The sequence below is a fragment of the Ciconia boyciana genome, chromosome 3 (assembly GCF_034638445.1).
Source record: "Ciconia boyciana chromosome 3, ASM3463844v1, whole genome shotgun sequence".
Taxonomy (NCBI): Eukaryota; Metazoa; Chordata; class Aves; order Ciconiiformes; family Ciconiidae; genus Ciconia; species Ciconia boyciana.
This window is the reverse complement of record NC_132936.1, coordinates 74984429-75008210: the sequence shown is the minus strand read 5'-3', so window position 1 is coordinate 75008210 and position 23782 is coordinate 74984429. Positions and strand designations below refer to the sequence as shown.

The 23782-nt window shown below is 37.1% G+C and overlaps 1 protein-coding gene across 9 annotated transcripts in view; it reads right to left on the bottom strand.

The window, feature by feature from the left end:
* SHPRH (SNF2 histone linker PHD RING helicase) overlaps positions 1-23782 on the bottom strand; it is a 59766-nt gene that overhangs the window by 22477 nt on the left and 13507 nt on the right. For 8 of the 9 annotated variants that reach the window (XR_012041540.1, XM_072856169.1, XM_072856173.1 and 5 more), the window contains exons 9-20: positions 22863-23555; positions 19320-19571; positions 18440-18518; positions 16313-16476; positions 15970-16226; positions 13022-13143; positions 10174-10262; positions 8320-8412; positions 5791-5898; positions 4642-4784; positions 1083-1256; positions 689-751 (exon numbers count right to left, since the gene is read on the bottom strand). Coding sequence is in view for 8 of the 9 variants with exons in the window: in XM_072856169.1 (XP_072712270.1) it covers positions 689-751; positions 1083-1256; positions 4642-4784; positions 5791-5898; positions 8320-8412; positions 10174-10262; positions 13022-13143; positions 15970-16226; positions 16313-16476; positions 18440-18518; positions 19320-19571; positions 22863-23555 (2237 nt within the window). In the remaining variant the exon portion in view is untranslated. The remainder of the gene's footprint in view (positions 1-688; positions 752-1082; positions 1257-4641; positions 4785-5790; positions 5899-8319; positions 8413-10173; positions 10263-13021; positions 13144-15969; positions 16227-16312; positions 16477-18439; positions 18519-19319; positions 19572-22862; positions 23556-23782) is intronic. The other variant, XM_072856174.1, reaches the window with a different exon arrangement.

Sequence of the window (23782 nt, the reverse complement as noted above, 5' to 3'; positions counted from 1 at the left end):
TCCAGCAATCATTAGGTAACAGAGCTCCCACTGGTAAAGACTTTTCAAAATGTTTCTCAGTGACCTCAAGATTTTTGAATCCAGTTTTGACATTGTGAGGGATATGACAGATAAAAGTCAAAGAGAAAGCATGCAGAGGGCTATAATCAATGCCTCTCAGTACTGTCCACTATGCATACTTCTCTCACACCACATGCTGGTGCAATCCTCCTTTCAGCTCACAGCTGCATTAATGTCTGAATCCCCTCTCTCATTGTGGCTTTAGTCAAATTTTGTTACTTTATGAATTATACAGAATTAAAGAAAAAAATCTATGAATGAGTATGGTATTATACCATTTGAAACTGGACTGCAAATAAATATTTGCATGAACAGGAATATGCATTTAATTAGCATACTTGTATTTATACACACACTGTCTGAACACTTCAACACTTCATTTCAAATGTATGGTCATATTATAGCAACTTGAGAAAAAGTGGCATGTATTCATTCCTTGTACACAACTTTTTCAAATGAAATTTACATAGAAAATTAAACTTGACTAATAAAAGTGCTATCAAGGCCACTAGCAAGAAGTTGCTGTAATTTGTTCATAAAGTTATTTCAGAAAACTTAAAGTAGAAAATATAAAACAATCCAACTTTCATTTTCTTACAGTGAGAAGTTTATAAAGCTATGAACTTACGTATGAGAAAAGAGCTTCGACTCGTATTCTGTGAACAACTCATCAGCCTTACAAAAGACACAGCTGCAATACAGAAGATTGAAAATGGAAGCACTCAGAATTTAATCAGAAACCAAAGTAATTCCTGTAATTCCCTATTCCAACATACAAAACCACACAAAGTCCTTAAAAAAGAACAAATTAAGTCTTATGTACACTCAATGTAACAACTGACAAGAAAAGATTTTATAAGAATAAAACCAAAGTAAGGTCATGATTCTAACAAATGGATCTGTAGTATCCGTGTGCATACAAACCCTGAGTACAGAATAAATATTTTAATCTCTTCTTATTTCAAATGAAGGAAAATTTAATAATACACTTCTAAAGTATATTTTCTATTTTCAAGACATACTTGTTAAGTGGAAGTCTAACAGGTCGCAAATGGCAGATAGTGGCAGCCTCAATAACCTGCTTAGAGGGAGGGCCTTCTAAGTTTTTCACCGCTTCTCTCACAATCTTCTGGAACTTCTTCACTTCCTCCAGCTGGGTTGTGAGCAGGTATTGAAGGCCTCTGCAGTCACGGAATCTGATTTAAAGAAAAAGATAAGTAATCACACACTGAGGCACCAAATTCAAACTTAATTCAGTATTTTGAAGTAGAAGAGAAATAGCTAAATAGCAATATAGGACGACACATGAAATTCATATCATAAGCAAATGCTTATTACTACTACATGTCATGCTAACTGTTAGAAATCATTCCATTGTATCCCCTGAGATGATGCCTGGTATTTGTAGAATAGAAAGACTCTTTCCAAGACTTGAGAGATGTGACTGAATATTAGTAGTCAACACCAACCTGCAACATTCTGCTCCACAACACAAATCTACTAAACAACTGCACATGCTACAGTCTTATTTCCATCTGTTGGCCAACAAACTGCTTTTCAATGCACCTTTCAATTCACAGCAGACACATGCACCCATCAGAAATATATACTGCATTTTGCCAGTTAGCTTTCAAAATTCAAATCATTGAGTGGACATGACAGTGAACTATCTTCCTAAAACCTAGCTGTCTTTCATGATTGGAGTGTCAACATGAACACCAGTTAAGCACTTCCCATATTGTGTTTTTCCTGTGAGCAGAGGTCTCTTGCTGAGAGGGCACCATTCATACCAGGTCTGGCATTCATATACAAGATAGTGTATTACAAGACTGTGGTTCTGCCCGGTATGGAAAGTTTAATCCAAAACATCCCTTTTGTAAAGTGTGGAGAGAAAAGCACAGGTTTAACACTACTAGAGTTTGGCATTTAAAATGACCTACTTAAGCAATATGTATTTTAAAATAAAAGACAAGTTTGCTTAACCAGGTACTCTGAAAATACATGTAAATTGCAATCACAAGTCTGTTGTTAATACTATCAGTCGCCAAATATTCCAGGTTTAGGAAAATTTCTCACACTATACCCTGGATTAACCATCTCTAATACTCAACTGGAGATTAGCACTTGGTGTTTCCACCCCTGACCAGTAATACTCCATAAGACACTGTTTTTTAAGTTATTGCATATGCTAATACATTTAAAAGGAAATAAATTTTATCCCTATTTTATAAAAGAAACAGTTAAGTCATAGATAGCTCGTCCGAAGTTATACAACCTGTAAGCAGCAACAATTTAAAAAGATACTTCCTAATTTCAAGTGAGGGGGAAAAAAAAAAAAATCGATTGTTTTCCAGTATGACACAGGCAAGCATATAGACAGATGCATAGGCATATGAATTCAGCATGAACATGCAAACAATCCTTTCCTCAAATTTATTTTGACCAGAATGAGATGCCATCATTCTCAAATAACACGTAACCATGAAACATTCACATCACAGACTCACAGACTGGTTGAAGTCGGAAGGGACCTCTGGAGGTTGCCTTGTCCAACCCCTCTCCTCAAGCAGGGTCACCTAGAACTGGTTGCCCAGGACCATGCCCAGACGGTTTTTGAGTATCTCCAAGGGATGGAGACTCCACAACCTCTCTTGGCAACCTGTGTAAGTGCTCAGTCACACTCACAGTAAAAAAGTATTTCCTGATGCTCAGAGGGAACCTTCTGTGTTTCAGTTTGCACCCACTGCCTCTTGTGCTGTCACTGAGCATCGCTAAAAAGAGCCTGGCTCCATCTTTTTTGCACCCTCCCTTTAGGTATTTATATATATTGAGAAGATCCCCCCGAGCTGCTGAACAGTCCCAGCTCTCTCATCTTCTCCTCATATGAGAGATGCTCCAGTCCTTTCATCACCTTCCTGGCCCTTTGTTGGACTCTCTCCACTGAGCCCCGAATTGGACACAGAGTACTCCAAGTGTGGCCTCACCAGTGCTGGGTAGACAGAAAGGATCACCTCCCACAGCCTGCTGGCAATACTTTGTCTAATGCAGTCCAGGATACCATTAGCTGCCTTTGCTGCAAAGGCACACTGCTGGCTCATGGTCGACTTGGTGTCCACCAGAACCCCCAAGGCCCTTTTCTGCAAAGCTACTTTCCAGCTGGGTTGCCCCAATATCCATTTTGAAGAGAGAGAATTTACTTCTTCCTTCTCAGCATAATTCTGAGTTTTGAAGAAAGAAGAGGTAAAGTTTTGTATCTTTATTTAGATTATTCAATAGAATTATGTTAAGTACTGAAAAGTAAAAGATATGCTTACTTCCAGCAAGGACAAGGAATTGCCACCTTCTGGGATCATGATAACAGAGTAGTCGTACTGGAGGGTATGTCTTTAAACATTTAATTAAAATCTGGGCATACTTTAAGTATTTAAATTTGTACACACATACACATTCTATATACACATTAGATATTTATATACATATGTATATGCATTTATATACACCTATTTTTAGATATATGGTTTTATATATATAATAAAATATGTATTTAACTAAAACATGATTTGGAAAGACTGTATTTAACAGCATAAGGATTGTTCATGTATCTGAGAAAACTGCCTGAAGTTAAACTGTGAGAGCACTCTCTTTCCTGTGCCTCCCTTTTCTGTGATGAACTTACGGAGCTGGAAGACAGAACAAGAGGAGGCTGGGAGAAAAGGGTTTATTCAGCCTTAAAATGAGATTGGTCAGGGGAGACTGTACTGCTTTCTACGTCTATCTAACTGGAAGGTACAGTGAAGACTGATCCAAACTTTCTCAAAGGTGCATGGTGAAAGGACAAGAGACAATGGGTATAAGATGCAACACAGGAAATAATAAGGAGATAGAAGGATTTTTAATTCTGCCCCCCCCCCCCCAAGTGGGTCAAATAGAACAGGCTTCACATAGAGGCTATGAAATCTCCCTCCCTGGAGATATCCTAAACTCAACAGGACAAATCCCTGTGTAACCTGATTGGGCTGAATCTCTGAGCATGGGCCTGGATCTATAAGCTGGGGGTTGGTCTAGGTGACCTCTAGATGTCCCTTCCAATCCATTACTCTGTAATTGCACACAACAACAGTGGTACTGTTGTCTCTAACATGAAACCAAACCAAAATTCTCTGCTCAGAAAAACAGTGATGCTATTTTATGCTGTTACACAAGGATTTTCTGATATTGTCTGTCTACTTTCCACTTAAGCAAGTCAGTTTCTTTTAGAGTTTACTCAATTTTAATGTAATAAACTTTGAATCTTTCTTGCTCAGCAGTTGCATGAGTATAGAAGACTGTAAAACCACAGTAGATAATACAAAGGAACATTTAAAAGAATGCTTGTCTAGGAGAAAACTGTAATTCTCCTGCTTTTCTTGCTAAGTCTGCTATCTAGTTACGCTTTTTGGGGGACTTTTTGAAACTTAATTGCAGCCCAGATGCTCTGAAGCAAAAATGCCTGCTATTTAATTGCAACTGTTAGCACAAACTGATAAGAGGACTTGAGCAGACTTAACTGTATTCATTAGCCTATTTTAGCTATTCTCTTACTTCTCTGCCATGGAGAGTTTATTAATTTGCTGTTTGTAGTTGCTGGTTATTTCATTTTGCACACGCTGAACAAGCTCCTCATCGATGGCATACTGTATTGCTGTCTGGATGACATCCAACCACCAAGGAGAACCTGAATGTATCTGTATGCAAAAGAACAGATTAATCCAGGAACATTCAACAAACAACCAATTTACTCATTGCAGCAGAGGCTTATACTGCTCTCTAGGCCACACTCAAAACACAGACGGCTAAATTCCATGGAAAGTGGAAGATGAGAGTATGCTTAAAAAATATCCCCTCTCCTGTTTAAGTGAATATGATTAAGAAATTTTCTACATTCCCATCTACTTCCACACCTTCAAATTGCTTCAGTAGAGTTAGATTCACCGAGGCCATCTGCACAGAATAGCCATACAGAGATATTGTAATCTTGAAGTTTCCTCTCTCTCTCTCAAAGAGATTAAAGGATCATTTAATCAGAGAAAGCAAGCTCTCTGTGAAATTAATAAAGAACACTGAAGGGACCATATAATTTTAGATGGTGAAAGAAGATGCAGAAGTTTACTTCCTCATGTGCCATTTGCCCCCATTTCTTTATTATTTCTTTACTATCATGCAAGTGACAAGCAGGATTTCAACTCAGGTGTTCATCAATTCATTAAGGGCTTGCACCTTCCCATGAAACCTGAATTGTCATATGACTAAACACAATTAAGCCTTAAGCAGAATGACCAAATGCATGTCAAAGAACAGTTCCTTTGAAAGTAACTGAAATACCACCTGACACACCACAGAAATGTTCCAAAGCCAAAACCTAACTTATTTACCTAAATTACAAGTGAAACAGTTAATATAAAAATCAAGCATGGTGTTAAACTTTACTGGAATCATCCCACCATGTACTTTTGGTTTTAGTCATCTGTTCATCAAGCACTGTGTGCCTCTTTTTGCAAGGAATCCAGGATATGTTTTGGGGCTCTGCATGTGTGTGTGCGTGGCGCACACTGAGGAAGTTCCATTCCAAACAGGCCTTCAAAGAACTGTTAGAGGTAATAAACAGCTGGAGTTCTGGATAAACACATGAAATAATATTTTAAAAAATATATATCTTAAAATTCAGAGACTAAATATGTAAGAGGTACCTGCCTTTCTTTGGAGCTCCCGAATGGTCTGAAGAACTGGCTGTAAGGCCTGATGGGCTTCTGCAACTTCTGCATTGGATTTACTCATATAATGCTGTCGAAGTTGTTCTGCCTGTATGGAAATGAGAGCTTAAGTTATGCACAACTGATATTTATGAGGAATAACTGAAAATGCAAAAAATCCCCAGCTACCATAATGTTTTAAAATGGTTAGCTACCTATGTGCTACCCACTTTCATTCGTAAGCAATATTTAGCATTAATTTTTTCCTCTAGAATCTAGCATTTATTAGTAAGCCCAAAAAACATTTGAGAAGACAAACTACTACAAAGATGATAACTATGCAATTTTGCTTTTGGATAAGCCCAAACAACACAATAGGAATACACTGCATTACAAGAAGAAACTGGAATGTAATTCATAATTCTTACTTCTCTGTACATTAAAATATATTGTGTTGAATAAGTAAACAATAAAAAGATCCTAGAACAATCTGAGAACAGGACAATTTAGCTTACTTACATATAAAACTTACCCATCAAATAACAAGAAAGGTTTAGATTTCATTCTTTTTAGGTGCATCAGATATAACTTTTCAATAAAAATTACTTGTGACAGTGAAAACCCCTCTTGGCATGCAGGTGTCTCCACAACATAATCAGAACCAGTTTACTTGACATTTTAAAAACTGTTGAACAAATAACTTGTATTTCTTACAAGTAACATGTACACGCACACGTATCTCAACATTACATTCTGATTTCACTAGATATCTTTATTTTGTGCACTTTAGGGTGTGTTTAAGTCTTTCTTCTTTTTGTTTGCTACTATCAAGATAATTATATTATTGTTACAGATGGAACTCAGTTTACCAGGAGTGGACAGGACTCTCAGGTATTTGGATGAGCTACTGGCAAAAGATAGCTATCAAAAACAATCTCTGCTTCCCATTTATAAGCAAAATACAAACTTTCCAATCCTCCTCTTTACAATAATGTCAGGAGAAGGTGATATAAAAAAATTGCTAGCATTACAGGTCAATAAAAAAAAGGGCAGTATTTCTATAAAGGCTGGTAGAAACTCCTTTAAATATTCAAGAGAACAAGTCTCATTGAAACAGAAAAAAATGCTACCTATGCATAGTATTTGCATAAAAAAGATAAAATATCACAAGATATCCAAGTAAGAAGACAGATACTGATCACCACCACATAACTGGAGAGGCTGAAAGAACTGGGCTTGTCCAGCTTGAGAAGAAAGGCTTAGAGGGTACAAAATAGCAGCCTTCCAGCAGCCAGAAGGAAGTCACAGAGAAGAGGGAGCCAGGCACTTTACTGAAGTACATGGCAAGTGAACAAGGGACAATGGCTATAAATTGGAATGGGAGGTTCTATGTGAATTTTTTTCTTCCCTCACTATAATGATTATGTAGTATTGGAACAGGTTGCTCAGATAAGTTGTGAAATCTCTTTCCTTGGAGGTTTTAATGGCCCAATTGGATAAAGCCCTGAGCTACCTGGTCAGAAATCAGTGTTGACCCTGCTCTGAGGGGGAGGTTCAGCTAGAGACCTCCCAAGGTCATTTCTAACCCAAATGATGCCACAATAATGACGTTCTTTTGCAAATGTGGTCCGTATGTCCACTACAAGTAACCAGTGGGGAACGGTGATCCCAGCTATCTTACCAGATATTTCCCCAGTTAAGATTAAGGATATAGTTAAACATGCTTATGCACACGGGAAGTAACATGCAGTGACTTGCTTATTGGGCCAAAGATGGTCAACCTTTCTAGATGTTTAAGCAGTACAAGAGTGACAGGGATGAACCAGTTGCTGTAGGGCATGTAAGTACAATACGAATAATACAGAGGGAGCCTGGACAGACGGCACTGGCAAACTTTAGGCTATGAAGAACACCGGAAATCAGGACCTTCTCCAGAGGGTTTCAAAGAAGATATTGTCAGTACCACACACAGGACCAAAAAGAGAGGTAGAAAACCAGCTTCAAGGCATGATTGAGAAGATGCACTAGACAGTAGTAGCTTATATTTACTAGGAGATGGGGAAGCATTTTGGAATGGAGGGCACCTATGCAAGAACTTCACCTAGAGAAGACACTGACTATCTGCAGTTAAAATGAGAAAAGCTAAAGAAAATGTGAGGACATAAAGGACTCAAAAGAATTCAGGATGATGCATTCCGTATCAGTAAAACCTATGTAAGTTATTTCCACAAGAACATTGTGGGGGTGGGGAAATCGCATTTTAGAGACAAAAATTACAAAAACTTCCATAAAATACACTCACAATGTAACAGAGATCACCAAGCATTCAGAACAGCAGCATTTTACTGGACATTTCTGCTCTCATCTCACACACTAAACAACTCGTGATTTTACTAACCTGAAAGGAAATGTACGTAGTTAATTGGAAAGCTATTTAATGTTTATTTCTTTAGTTAGAGAAAATATTGAAGGATAAAAAATAAAAAGGTGCTCTTCAAAGTGTATTTATATAAAAATGAACAATGTTTACCTCTTCTGCAAGTCGGCTATCACGCAAAGTCGGGGGAATTCCTGGGTGCTTTGCCAACAGCAATTCCATCAAATTGTGTGTAGAATGAAGTCTCTAAATATACACAAAGTCAACAGCAATCATGAAAAAAATATATTGCAACATCTGTTACAGGAAAAGCTTAAACAGCAATGAAAGCTTACAGCAAGAAATTAGTATTAATTTAAAATTAGTTTTATTTTTTTTCTCTGTTAATCTGGAAGCATCTTATAAAGAAAATAAACATTCTTTTCCTCATTTTACTGAGGTAGGAAATGAAACATTAAAAAGACCTTCTTCAACACCTCAAAAGCAAATCAGCAGGAAAAGTTGATATCAAGTTATCAGCTTCTGTCCTGTACTCACCCTCTGAATTAAAACAGCCCTTGACTATCACGGGAAAACAAGTTATCTCTGAGCACATTCTTTTGTAAATACCTTCCAGAATATTATAAGGAGACAATTCACTGAGCCTATCTAAAGCAAAATAAAGTATAAGGAAAAAAACAGCTCCCAAGAGCTTCAATCATTTTTCATATTTTTCACTTTTCTGAAACAAAAGATGACTGAATAAAACATGACCTTTTTGTTTATCTTTAGGGAAAATAAACTTGATTGTTAATATAAGGCAACTCTATTCCTCTTCCCTAGGTTCACCCTACGTATCCCAAACCAGACCCCTAATATTATGCTGCCTGCATATCCCCCACAAACTCATACTAATAACTTTCACTATCATGAACTTGTGCCCTTCTCACCTCCTGGATCCACTTCACCTTTGCCCTATTACTATCTCAGCCACTGAAGAGCACTGGCCAGCAGTGGTTTGCCATTATCTTAAAGAGCTAAGCCTACACAACTGGGAAGTACTCAAAAGAAGTTGAGTTTTACCACACAAAGGCACTATTAAGCAATGTACATTTTCAGAAAAAAAAAAAAGCTTTATTGGACTGCATAATCCAGTAAAACAGCTTAATTAACAATCTTGTTATGAGTAGCTTAACAAGTTTATGCTGATACGGCTAGGCTAAGTGAAAAATGCCCCTGGGAAGTCACAAAGGAGAAGGAAGGATCAAAGAAGCGCAACAGAGCCATCAGATGACCACATGCAAGATAATCAAAGAATAACTTACTTAGTGAAGCAAGCAAAGCAAAGAAGTAGACAACTGATCACTTCTTATTTACCTGTCATTAACATTTTAAGTATCTTGTTATGCTTTAGAGAATTTTGATTAATTTAGAACCGATATTTCCTGAAGAAATATAAAGATGTTACTTACAGAACCATTGCTTTTTTTATCAGGAAAATATATTCGTATTTTTAATACAGTATTCAAAATGTATTAATATATTTCCTGAAGAGAAAATTCACTTTGATTTTTTTTCATGTTTTGATGCCCTTTCAGAGAACACCTTCTGCAGTGCAACAGTTTTATTATTCTTTATCATTTGGCATGTTAGTATCATCCTCAATGCCAACCCAGCATCCTGTATTCACAGGATGTAATACAGTACCATTAATGTGAGCAGTCACAATCACATACACAAGGAATTCAGCATGTTAAGTTTACTGCAGAACAGCAGGTGGAGATCATACACTGCTTCTGGGATATCATGAAGACTCACAAGCAGAAGTTTTTAGAAATACAGTAGCTTTTTAAAAAAGGAAAGATGAAGGTCACTGGACAGATTCCTATTTAAAGATTGTCATAATGACAGCAGGCTGAAAGAGTCGTTCAGCACACCACTGGGAGGAAGAAAAGACTGACTTATTAAATTAAATCTAAAGTATTCCAGTTCTTAACTACGTCTCTTTACATTTGAATGCTCACTCACTTGCAAGGAATCTGTTTTGAGCTTTTCTTTGTGCTCTTCAGATGATCGTAACACTTCTCTGTACAGCTCTGCAGCCAATGCATATTCTCCTGAATTAAAAGAGAGTAACAAAAACATACGCATATTGTGTTGGTTTTTAAATATACAAACAGCCATGAATGGCCATCACTTGTTACATACTAAGATTTTTCAGAGAGGCTGTATAATACCTGCTTGTCTTCAAGCAAATCTTCGCTATTCACTCCCCCCCCTCCAAAAAAAAAAAAACCACAAACAAAAACAAAGTGGTAAAAGACAGAGTATGGCATTTTACAAAGACTAAAGCAGTTTCCAAATTAAATATCTTTTCCGACTGCAAGATCTGTAGACTTCTTAATCTTAAAATATTTATTCACAGTTGCGTAAATCCAAAAAATCTTACATGTTGCACTAAAAAAACCATAATCTACAACTCACTGCAGTGATGCATTACTAAATTCGCACTGCAAATACGTTATTCACTCTTCCAGTGAAAACAATGAAGGTTGTGTCATATTTCAGAAATGCAGAAATGATTAAATACATGCAGGGAGCATAACTACTGATGTAAGCTGCTAACATCACAATCACTTCTCAGAAAATAGATCATATAAATTAAAAAAGAAATACAAAATTGAAGTTGCATATGGAAAAGCAGCAAAAAAAATATTTTATTTTCTTTCCTCAACTGACAGAAATGTACTTAGGCAGTAATAGTCTTAGAAGACTCTTAAAACTTGGAGAAGTACAGGGACATGAAATGTATATAGATAGATAACAGAGTAAAACAAAAATCATCTTCCTACATGGAAGTGTAACAACCCAATTTCGAGAAGATTTATTGCTTCTTACATTGAAGCAGTTGACAGTTGTAAGGGTATACTCCTGCAATATACTATTGCCAGTACTAGTAACAAGCCAAAAGCTATGTGCTGAATTTGCAAGGCCTCAAGCTTGAGGCTTGTCAGGCCTCCTCTGAATTTTTCTTGACCTGCCTGCACCTTTTACTTGGCTTAGCTGTGACAGCAATTTCTCTAATTCATGAGGTGTCTATGGCTAATTTTTTTTTTTTTTTTTACTTTTGTTTATCTTTGTGTGGTACAACCACAGCTTTATATTGATAGCAGTAACAAGCAGTTATTCTGTGTAGAATGAGATATTTACAACTAACACAATGATGTAGTGTAGAGAAATACAGGCCTAGTAACAATAGCAGAGGCCTTGAAAAGTAAAGATACAGGATGCAGTGTAGAGGAGTACAGCCATGGGATGCTAAGAGATGGTGCACAGGCTTGGCAGTGAATAAGGAAGCCATGGCTATAAACAACTCACCCACAGTCAAAGAAATGCAGACCTAGAGCTGGACAAAACTGGTTTTAGGGGCAACAAAGAAAACAAAGAAATAGTATGTAACATTCATAAAAGGCATCACGTACACTAAATTTGGTGTTAATATGGAGCTGCAGACCAATGAAGAGAAAGGTGTAGAAGTGTGCTAGCAAACATAAAAATGACCCTAACTGGATCCCTGCATGAGAAAGAAGTAACCATCAACACAAACATCTTATTCCTCCTGACAAAGAACAAGAGGTGGTGACAACTAGTCATAACACTGCCACCACCAGTAGGAAACCATTGACCTCAGGACCCAGAAGGGCAGTAGAAAGGTGAGCAGAAAAGCAGGACAAGCAGTAGAAACAACTAAGTGTGATTATTATTGTTTTTTCGCCTATAACAATTAGATCTGGACTTATAACAATTAGACCTATAAGATTTTAATTATACTAACAATAAATTCATGGCTTTACTTATAAGGTGCACTTCATCCTTGCTGATAAAGAAGACTGAGTGTAACAGTAATGCTGGGGGGGGGAGGGGGTGAAGTTATAGACCAGAACTCCAGAACTCTGCCTCAGTCCTGCTTTTGTTTCTCACCAGAGGCAATTTTCATCAATCCGCTTTTCAAAGAGGGCCAAACTTATTTTTTGCTACTAGTGTATTTTAGAAGTATTTAATCTGTACAGAAATCTTTTTAAGCACTTAATTCTATCTGAAAAATTTGTTATCCATCCTGCAATCGTAACAAAGTATTTCAAACCTACTAACTACAGACTAGAGAATCTGAATGTAGTCTTTTCTGTAAGGCAAGTAACAGAACAGGCAGTTTGCTTGTTCTCTTTGAAGGAAGACTTTAACATGAGCTGGAAAAATTCAAGCAGCTTATCAACTTTAGAAGACTTGCTACTTGGCAAAGAGGCATTTCTTTCACATTCATGACTAAGTTATTTTAATTTATTATTATTTTGTTTAGTGGGACATTCAAGATTAACATAATTATTTTTGTTTCCCATTCAAAGCTTTTCTTCCTCCTTATTAAGACAAAATCTACATTGACAGAGCTGTATAGCAGTCAGCAGCAAACAGATTCCACAGTCAGCATAGCAGTTTGCATGGCAGGGGGCACAAAGGAGGCCCAGAAAGCAGTACTAATAAAACAAAAGCAGGTTAAGTACAATTACTCAAGTATGACTTCTTTTATCCTCCTAGTACACACAGATGGTAGAATCAAGCAAGAATATAAAACAAAAAAGCCAGAAATACTCTGAGACATCTCAAAGATGCACCAAACTACACCTATTCCTTTCTCCCTCATCTAGAATGAATGTTGTTTTTTGTTACAAACACTGTTACAAGCCTCTCTAATTTCCCAGGATTTCACTATGGCTTTTTCCCTGAATTCAAAAAAGCCACTGTTTTAACATGGTATCATCTAAATCATAATTAGCCTACTCAAAGGAGTAAAGAATATGCTACAGCCATCCAGTCTTACCTTTAATGATATGGATACCAGCTAAGCCATTAAGAGCACACACCAACTGTCGGTGAGCTTCCTCACACTCTGTTCGACACTTCTTCTGCAGAGATGTTAGCAGTTCCTCCATGGTCATGGTGCTGAAATGGAGACCAAATAGCTCAAATTTGAAACAAACCTACAATACTAGAGAAGTAAAACTGTCATGCTGTGTTGCATGAAAGATTCTTACATGCATCCAACATACTGTGCAAATGTTTATTTGAGATTTATTTACTTATTAAAAAACCCCTAGTTGTCAGCTTTTCTTCCAACTAGAACTTTACCCTAACTTGAGTATGTCAAGAAGTTGACATCTCCTAAAAATAGAAAGAAATAAGAAACAGGAGGAAAATTAGAACTAGGTAAAATAATCCTTCACAGGGCAAAATATTTTACTTCTTCTGTTACAGTGGTGAACTGGCAACAAGGAAAAATAGACCTCATTTTGCTAAAAGCTGTTCAAATGAAAACAGCTATGAGAGACTACATTTCTCCCCTCCACTACCAATCGAAACATGCAAAACAGATGAGGTGTCAAGGTAAAGAGGAAAATGTGCAGAATGAGAATACTGAAGATTAGCAACTATCATTTTAAACTTCTTTGCCTACATTTGTTTGTAGTACTTGTAATTCTTGAGAGGAATTTAGTCAGAAGAGAATTAGCTTAACATAAAAATACAGGAAACTGAGAGGTAAGAGGCAGAAGCAAGAACAGAGATGAGAAAGAAGAAAGAAAGAAGGATGAAGGGTAGCTTGGAGTAAGGCCAAGGGACAATGAATCCAGGCAGGAAGAAGCCTGATGCAAAGAGACAGGAGAGTAAACTGCAACAACAGTCTACAACAGCTGAGCTGAGGCTGCTTCTACGACCAACTGCTGTGAGACCAGACACTACTCTCCTCCCTGAAACTCTGCTCCTCAGCCTCATTCACCTTCAGGAGAAGTATTTACTATTTGGTGTTTACAGCTGTGGAGTAGACTAAGAGGTGGCATAACTCCTGTGCAGTCTGGGCCCAAGGTATGCTGGAAGGGTATCCTTGACTAGGCCTTTATTTTACCATCCTTGCAACACTGTGCCATTTGCAGAAACTGTTTCTTGAGTTTACACTACAGTGTTACACTAGAGCAGGCTTTAAATCAATATAATCACCATTTGTAATCAGCAGAATTCTGCAGAGGTATTGGCAAATACACATAGCACCTGCTGCTCATACTCTGATACTTCTACCTCTACTACTTACCTTTCATTTTCAAAACCATCAGCAGTTTCAAGAAAAATTATAAAAGCAAAAAGATGTACATATAACGTATGCAATTTGATATATAGCCTGAGACTACCAATTAAGACAAAAATAAGGGTTTTTTTACTCAGTGTAACTAGGGGAGCCTAGAAAACTCCCTTTTGAGGGCTATATTTTTGCTGAGTGGATGTTCTCATTTACTGTCTTCACTACACAGGTGGGGAAAAAAGGTCATCTAGCATAGAATATGCTCCAAACTCAGCTTTCTTGTTTCTGGCTAGTTTCTCTTAACCACATGGTCCAGCATCAACTTTCTTGTTTCAGTAAGTTTCTCTTCTTCATGAAAGTTCCTAGCACTGAATTTATTCATTATTCTCATACATATAACCAAAGCCAGGAGCCAAATCTGCTCTCTATTCTGGGAATGTCCACTGCTGCAGTCAAGCTTTGTTCACAAAAAATACATAAATAGTGCTGGGAAACAAATTTTCTTTGTACATATGATTTTAAGAAAGATTTAATTTTCATTGCTAGCTTTTCCACCAGTTACTATGCAGCTGTCACTCCGCAAGCATTCCACCAAAATCAACACAGTGCTAAGCTATCTCAGCTCACTCAGCTCAGTTTACACATTTCATTTGTAATCCACTGGCTCATTTTAATGCAAAAAATCTTGTATGGGCTGGTGGGAATATTGATTTCTCCCATGTTTGAGTCCACACTAGCAGACTGTTAGACAGAAAGTGCTACAGCACAGTGCCTACTATCGGTCCCTGCTGAAGTAGGTGCAAAGTCAGTTACAGCTGCTTAGGCACTGTAGGTGCCCTGTATGAGAAAGGGGAAGCAGTAGGACACAAAACTTCATAAAAGGATAGAAAGAGACTGCATAGAATGGATAGACAAGAGCAGGAAACAGTAGAAGTAACACTGGCAGTGTTAAAAGTTTTAAGTTCTTCTCTACCTGTAGCTTAAAAAAGAAACAACATAGTGCTCTGAAAACCTGGAGCAGAAACAGCCTGTTCTTTCACAACCCCCCTCTAATTGACTGAAAAAGTAGCAGATACATTTCGCAAAGAGAGTTAGCAACATGCTTTTGGTCTAACAAAGGCTGAGACCAAACTGGTATTTGCAGGGCACTTGTGAGGAAGAGGATCTTGACAGCATGCAAAAAAAAAGGGGGGGGGGGAGCATTTGAACAGCTTTCAAGTTTGGATCTACATTTACAAATTCTGCAACCTCACATTAACAACAATTTCTTTGAATTAAAGAACTATTCCATTCTGTCTATTAATTTTGTTCACTGTCCTCATGTACGAGGTGAGTTTTGTAAGACAGAAAGAAAATCAGTGGGCTTATTTAAAACTGAAAAAGAACCTGGTTTGTTTCACACTCAATCTGTCACCTGCAACACCCTAGTATCCATCCGCATCATAAGGTTAAAATGTTACTGCACAAACAACTGCCTCTCAGTACTATGCTCTTTAACACCAGAACTACACTGACTGCCTTACTGCATTCTATTCAGCTTCGGAGGTCAGATAGCTTGGTGTGCCATAGTTGCACATTTAACTAAAGAAGCTTAAAGATAGGCTTGTTTGAGAACTGTACAAGATCTTGTATCGTTAGGGACAATCAGAGTTTTGCTTTGGATAAAGCAAGCCATTTAAGAAGTGACAGAAACTCACCTTTTCTGTAATGGCAAGAACTCTCCCCGAACAGCTTGTGGATGACAGCAGGCCTGCCTCAGCCGCAGCAAAGGGTACAGAATAGAAGTCACAGTCCTTCTATCTAGGCTACTAAGCTTAAGAGTCCAGTCTGAAATCTTCCTGAGTTTTGCCAATGCATCCTGGCAGCACACCTCGTGCTGGCGGTGATAGAAGTGTCTCTCCACAGGAGAAAAGTGAAGCCAGTGTACATTTTCTGTCTGAGGGGGGATTTGAATCTGCAATTAAAAAAAATAAGTAATTTGCAAATAAAGCTATTGATAAATGTTGTTCAAGAATTTTAAAACCCAAAACTCTTATTTACTTGGTCAATCACATCCTTCTTTGCTGATCTCCACATTATCTTGGCAATTAGACTGTAGAGAGGCCGGGGATTTTTCCTACAATAAGGTCGATATAAAAGTTGGTCCCACCAATGTTTGACCCAGTAAGGATCAACACCAAGAAAAAGGACTAATCCGTACAGATCTGCCAAGAAAAGAAAGTGTTTTAGTACAATGTTTGTGTTTTAATACTTCACAATATGCCTCAAAAAAAATTAACTTCCATACAAAGGTTACCAGGCATAAAGCAACTACATTCTGGCCATTACCTTTTCCACTTGTTTTCCAGTCAGTCCCTCACCAAAACAGCTAATTTGAGGCAGGGGACCACATGAGGGAAGGTGGGGGTACTCTCCTTTAGCTAGTTGTTGATTTTCATAGAGCTTGCTGGAATATAACTATTTGAGACACACTTTCCTAATTTCAAGTTTAGCAGAACAGAACAAACCTATTCAGAGCAGAGGTGAGAGGCAGAAATTACATGACTGCATATGGTTAACTGGGTTTGCCAGGTTTTTCTAAAACAATATTGCTCACTATCATTACTTCACAGCCTGCTGTGCACCAACTGTCTGTTGCCCACCATCCTAAAAGGGGCTGCAATTCAGAAGACTTTCACTTTTCTACTAAGGCATAAGAAATTAACAAAACACACTTTTACCGTTTTCTTACTAATTGAGAGAATACAGCTTGCTAATTCTGCCCAATTCAGAAACCCATCATTTTGGGGGATGAAATTTAAGGACATACATACTGACTTCAAGCTTGTATCTAAATCTTACTGGAAAAATACAGAAGCACACATTTAAATGCCATGCACGGACAATGCAGAAGTAGAAATATATGATGTATCTTATACATAGTTCTTAAAGATCTGGTGGCTACATTCTTTATTCTGTTAGCTTTATGATAATTTTGGTATTCACCTGAGAGCCATAAGACATTCACCAATACATCACAGACCAGGGGAAGAAAAATCCTGGGAATCATTTCTATGCAGGAAGCAATTGTTTACCCAGAGGTCCTACCCCACTTTATTACAGCAGCAGCAGCACAGGTTCAAATTAGTCAGCAGTTTTCATCCCCTATGTGATGGAGGCTGCCTCAGCACAGCCTGAGCGCCTGGCAAACATGTATTATGGACAATACAACATTTCAGATATGTATTAAATCAACACTATCACACATAAAGACTTGAACAAGTTAATCTTGACAGTCAAATCAATCACTTCCTTCTATAGTGTTTGCTTTATTAACTATGTATTTTCACAACTATTATGTGTATTTATAAATTTAATCCACAATTCCATAATGAATTAATCTATAATATTGACTTTTATAATAGTTTGGTATCTGAACAATAGTTCACAAATACACGCAAATGCTTACACTGATTTATCCACTTTCAAACTCATTGCCTCAATGTGTACCACATATTCCTAAATCCATCAAAGAACACAGGGAGATAAAGAAGTTATTCAGTTCCCTTTCTTTTTTTCTATTTCTGTCTGAAGCCTGTCTACAGAAACTGAGTACCTCACAAAAAAGCCAAGATAAATGACACCTGCTAACATACAGCTCCCTACTCCACACATCTCAATTCGCTAAGTCTTTACATAAGGACTTAAGACAGTTTCATAAAGCTTTTGTACGATTTTTAGAATTTATATTCATGGCAGTTGATGCTCACAGTAGTTCATACAGGACTACGCAAAAAGCAAATACAGCTTTGCTTGCTGTATTTGACAGTTAGAAGAATTCTGTAACCAGAGCAGACTATCTTTAGCTGCAATAGAGAAGGGTTAATATTTACCCACTCTGCTAAGTGAAAACTGAAGAACAGATTTGAGTCAGCTGTTCGACATACAGCTTCTCTGCTCCCCAAAGCGTTCATCTAACTTGGGGAGATAAGAAGATTTCAGCTCTGCAATTTTTATATTGATACATTTATTGATGGCTTTATTACATGCTCAAGGTTTATGGCTTACCAAGTCAGAGTACCTAATGAATTCAGAGCAAAACTAGCAGACACTTTAGCTGCTTCAAACCACTACCTAGTTATCAGCACAAGGAAAACCCACAGATGACACTGCTACATAAAATCTCACCTTCTAATCCTCGCTGCACAGGAGTGCCACTGACACACCAGCGATTGATTCCACTTAAACGGAGTGCCATTTCAGCAGCCTAGCAAAAGAAGATAGGAACAATGGCAGGAAAGGAAAAACAGAGTGGAACACAGTCTGAAAACACGTGGACCTTATTTTTAAGAAGTCTGAACGTCTTTTCAGTATGTAAGATTAGCAGACCTATAAGCAGCGTTGGTACAATATATTATAAAAATGTGTATAAAGTTATTGAGCTTTTTTGAAGATAACTGAAAGCTGATAAAAGCCATATCCACTTCCAAGTAATCAAGTGCAATTAAGGGTTCACAGAAGACAGTTAGCAAAAGAAAATGTAAAAAAAAATAAAATTAAAAAATGAAAGCCCATAAGCCATTACATAAGCAGCATTTTTGTCTTCCTGTTGTAGGCAAAAAGACTGGACAAATACTAATTAAAATAATCTCCCTCTGCAGACTGCAGCCCTAGAGTTTGCAGACAGGCTGCTGACTATTTTAGCTTCTAGACCCAAAGGACATATCTATGCCTCTGAACCATGTCACTGAATAGGCTAGTGTCTTGCTTGAAACTATCAAACACCATATACAACATGATGACCTAGTTCTTTAAACTGTCAGTATAGATTATGTTAAGTATTTTTTGAGCTGGATATACTTCACAGTCTGCCAAAATTCCAACAGGAGAACCATTTAATAGTAAATATCTCCAACAGAAAATTCACTTCTAAAGAACAAGCTACAAGGACAAATTACCTGAGTGCACTGAATGTTAAGAGGGGGAGAGGGAAGTCTATTGTATTATTTATGATAAGCTTGTCAAAAGCTCTTCAAGTTAAATAAATGCATGACTGGGAATGTCATACCTTTGCAGTAGTGCATTCAACCATTTGTGCTTCATCAAGGCAGATCCTCCACCACTCCACTGCTACTAAGGGGCTTGGGATGGCCATGTACCGCTTCTGGTTCCTGAAACGGCGTCCATCTTCGCTGTTACTGTGAGGTATATCTACATAGTTCAGTTCAGTGCGGAGGACATCATATGTGGTGATAACTACCTCCTGCTCTGCCAACATGTGTGGCTGCAAAAAGCCATGCTTCTTCACACCTTGATACACCTACAAAGATTTTTATTCAATAGCACAATAGCAAAGAATGAAGGTAAGAGACACTTTAATTAAAAAAGCTAAAATAACAGTACAGCTTAATACGTGCATGCTTTTAGCAGTGTTGCTCATATAATATGAAACCATTCATAAAACCTGTATTCATATACAAGTATGGTGGGAAATCTATACAAGTAACACAGATAATAAATGCAATACAGACATTGATGCAAAATTTTTATGTATGATTATTTGTATCTTTGCAAAATATTTTTTTCTCCTTTGAAGAAAAGAGGACTTCAGTATTTACTACAACAGTTATTTGTTGCAACAGTTGTTTGCAATATTAAGTAATGTTGTACGGAGCAACATTATGTAAGTCAGTGTCACATGTCCAGTCCTCTCCTCTCCTTTACTGTAGATCTATTACCTTTCTCCCCATTGCCCCAAAAATTTCATGGATGATTAGGCAAACACAGAAGTATGCAGTGAAATATTTAAAAAACAGAAATGATACTCTGGGTGATGTTTTATCTACAAAAAGGATTTCTACAGAGACTCATGAGATAGAAAGAATACCCTAGTAAGAAACAACCCCTGTGCCCCAACAGAATATTATTATAAACCTTTCATATTGACATTTGTTCTAATATCAGAATTATTTTTCTTATCTCCCTTATCATTTTAAGCATAATCCTTTCAGAAACATACTGCAGTTTAAATAAAAAAATTAAGCTAAACCAAACATTTTACTATATGCTTCCCCATGGTAGTGTTCCATATCTAAAGAAAATAAATACAGCACATATTGAGTCCAAATATACTTACGATACCAAAATATGTTAAAATTTCAAATAATGTGTGGTACAGTACACAATCAAAATCTATTTTTAGAATAGGTGTGTTTTCTCATCTCCAGGATTTTTAGCTACTAAGAACAATTATTACCAGAGCTATATATCAATTGCCTTTTTTTCCTTCTCAAACAAACTTTTTCTCTTCCTCCCAATTTACTTCAGGAACCTCCTTCAAAATTACAGGCATCCATTGCTTACTTTAAGAATTTTATCATCAGCTACTTCTTACTACTCATCTAGATCTGTATATAAATCACAATATTAAAATAGATAAGGCTTTGTTCTGACAGATACAGAAATATCCCTATCTTTTTTAGAAATAATCTATATTCTAGTCTCATCTTCAAATAGCTAGCATCTTTCTATTCCTCTCTCATTCTGCGAGTTCATGATTTATTATATAAGAATGGACCATCTTTGTTAGTGTTTATCTGCAACTACCTACAAACACTTTTACCATTTAAGAAAATCACACCGTCTTTCAGTCCCTTGTAGTGTCACAAACTTTAATGTTCTCTTAATTCACGCAATTAATAGTTAAAAATACCAAAATTAAGGTGACCCTATAAAACCTTATTTGATTCCCCCCTCTTTACCCCTTGATGATCAGCACATGATTTCACTGTTAATTTCACTGTTAACTGTACTTTTTCTTCCGGTAATAATCTTCCTCTACATTTGTGCATATGGCAACAGTGTTTCTGTCAACTGCAAGAAACACTTGCAGAAAATTTCTGTTCAGCCTCAGAGTGTGACAACAGAGCATGTGCGACCAGGTCAACATACATGAATGAAAGAGAGAGAAGGGGAGGGGTTAAAAAGGAAAAAAGAAAAAAAAAAAAGAACATGCTCACTGAAGCAACCATTAAGAAGAAAAAATAGCTGTTGAAGTCTAATGGTCTCTTTCAAGTATTTACAAACACATTTTCTGGAGGTTTATAACTTGGCCAAGTTTTGGTTGTTTTCACAGCAGCAGGAAAAGACAACCTGCCACAAAGCAAGACCTACTGATAAATTTTAATTTCTTGTTCTATTACATAAACCCAATAGAATTTCCCATGGGTTGTAAGCAGTTGGAAGAATAAAAAAAAAAACTCTTCACATGCAATGCAAAACCTGTTAACATGGGAAACTGGTTCTTGGAAACATCTGCACTATTTTCATTTTAACTTTACAGAAAAAAAACAACAAATTTTCAGTTTGAAGCAACACTGAAAGCAAGTGTGGATGACTTACAGTTGGCAGTTAAAAGAAAATGAAAACAGTGTCTTAGAATGGAAGGTGTCACACAGCTTAAAGTACTGACATTCAGTATTTAAGCTATTTTACTGTTACCATGTAAATCTATTTCTGACAGTTTTCATCAAAACTGGTATAAAACTTGGACTGGGTCCTATGAAAACTGTGCAAGTTTCACACATTAGTTAGTTGCTGCACTAAAGCTTATTAGACTGCTCACACAAATGGCTTACTGGAGGCCTAGAATTCATTTATACATTGGGCATCTATGCAGGATAGCTGAAGGTATCAGATATATCCCTGAATACAAAGCTTTCTCTCTTTATCAATCTACTACTACTGTTATTTTATACAAAATAAGGAATCTATGGTTCTCAAAGCACTTTATCATTACAAAGGTTCTTGCCTACTAAAAACATAAAGGACAAAACTTGACTATGTCATTAATAAAAGACAATGGCTACCCTTGAATACTGTGATAACTCTATAAAAAAAATCCTGTATAGCCATAGTTACTGTATGTATAATTAGGTTTATTTTAGTGATAGGGCTATTAGAAATCAAGTAAAAGGACAATACATGGTCTCCAGATAAGCAACATCCTAACAAATATGGCAGATGTTATAGAGACAATGGCCAAGTTGTAATGGTGTTATCTCAGTAAACACCAAGGCCCAAGACTTCTTTTGTAAAGCCTGAGAATGAGAAATTCAAAATGACACTCTTTACCTAGTGAAACATTTGTTTTTATCTAGAATGAAATGAGAAGCAACTGTCAGAGAGCTGCTTGGGTGCAAATGTACAGTGAGACGACACTGCCAAAACACCTATAGTTAAGCCTTTCTAAGTTCCTTGGTAATCTTTCACAAAAAAAACCCCCAAAAACCAAACCAAATACAAACAGCCTTCCCTCTCAGAAATCACCTATTGTTGCAACTGCTCAAAATTTGCTTCCATTTGATAAAGATATCTAGTCCACCATATCATCTCCCAGTGACCAACTAATAAGGAAAAAATGAAGAACTAAAGGCAGTCTTTCCAGGACACCAATGCACCGCATGATGCCAAAGCATAGGTCTTATAGCAAGAAATGCAGAATTCTGACACAGAGGACAAAGAAACCTCTAAACTGTGATACAGAGTGTTAGTCAGGAAGGCCCAAGCCTTGATAAAATAACTCTCCAGATATGAAGCTATATAATCTTACCAGAACTCGAAGAGAAGATGATCTTACATGCCTGTTGATCTCATCTACCCACTGATGACAAATAGAACTTGGAGAAATTATCAGAGTTGCTCCTGTGGAAACTGGTTTCATTGCCACAAGGCAATGGGGACAGTAGAATGGCTTGATCTTCAGGTTTTCCTCTTTGTAGTTTACACATTCTGCATGCTGCCATAAGTAACATTTCAGGCACTGCACACGAGCTTTATAGTCAGCCAATCCAAGCTCACCACAGATGCATTCAAAACGATATTCAGAGGTATTAAAGGGAAATACAGAACCAGTATGTTGTACGCTACTGCCAGCATGTTCTTGGGAATGTGAGGACTGGTCCTTTGGGGTTTCCTGATGGACATCAGCTGTAGTTTTAGAAACATCAAAATTGGGATCACTGCTAATGTCACTGGAGACAAGGCTGCCATGCAAATCAGGAGACTTTGGGACCACAGCTTCCTGCTGAACATTATTCTCTTTTACAGAGTTCTCATGATCTGCTTCAGATTTCCTGTTATTTTTGCTAGTTGTACAATAATCATGTTCTTCCATGGTGATATCCACCTGTAAAGGGGTTTTAAGGACATTTTCAGAAGTGACATCACTATTTCTCGATTCTTTGATTTGAGTTTTAGCATCAATCAACTGCTTCTTCTGAATGCTTTCTGAAGTCCTTGCTACCTACAAAGTAAAATTAATCAAGAATGTCAGACTTTTCTCCTCACCTTTTTTTTTTTAATGTATAAACACATCAAGACATAGATATTAAGATTTTATATCAATTTCCAGTTTGAGGATTTAGTTGATTTTTACCAGTGTTTAAAAGACAACTTCACAGTAAGAACAATACATCTGCCAGCCCCCGCAGCACTATTTTAAAAGATTTATGACAGATGTAGTTAATATTT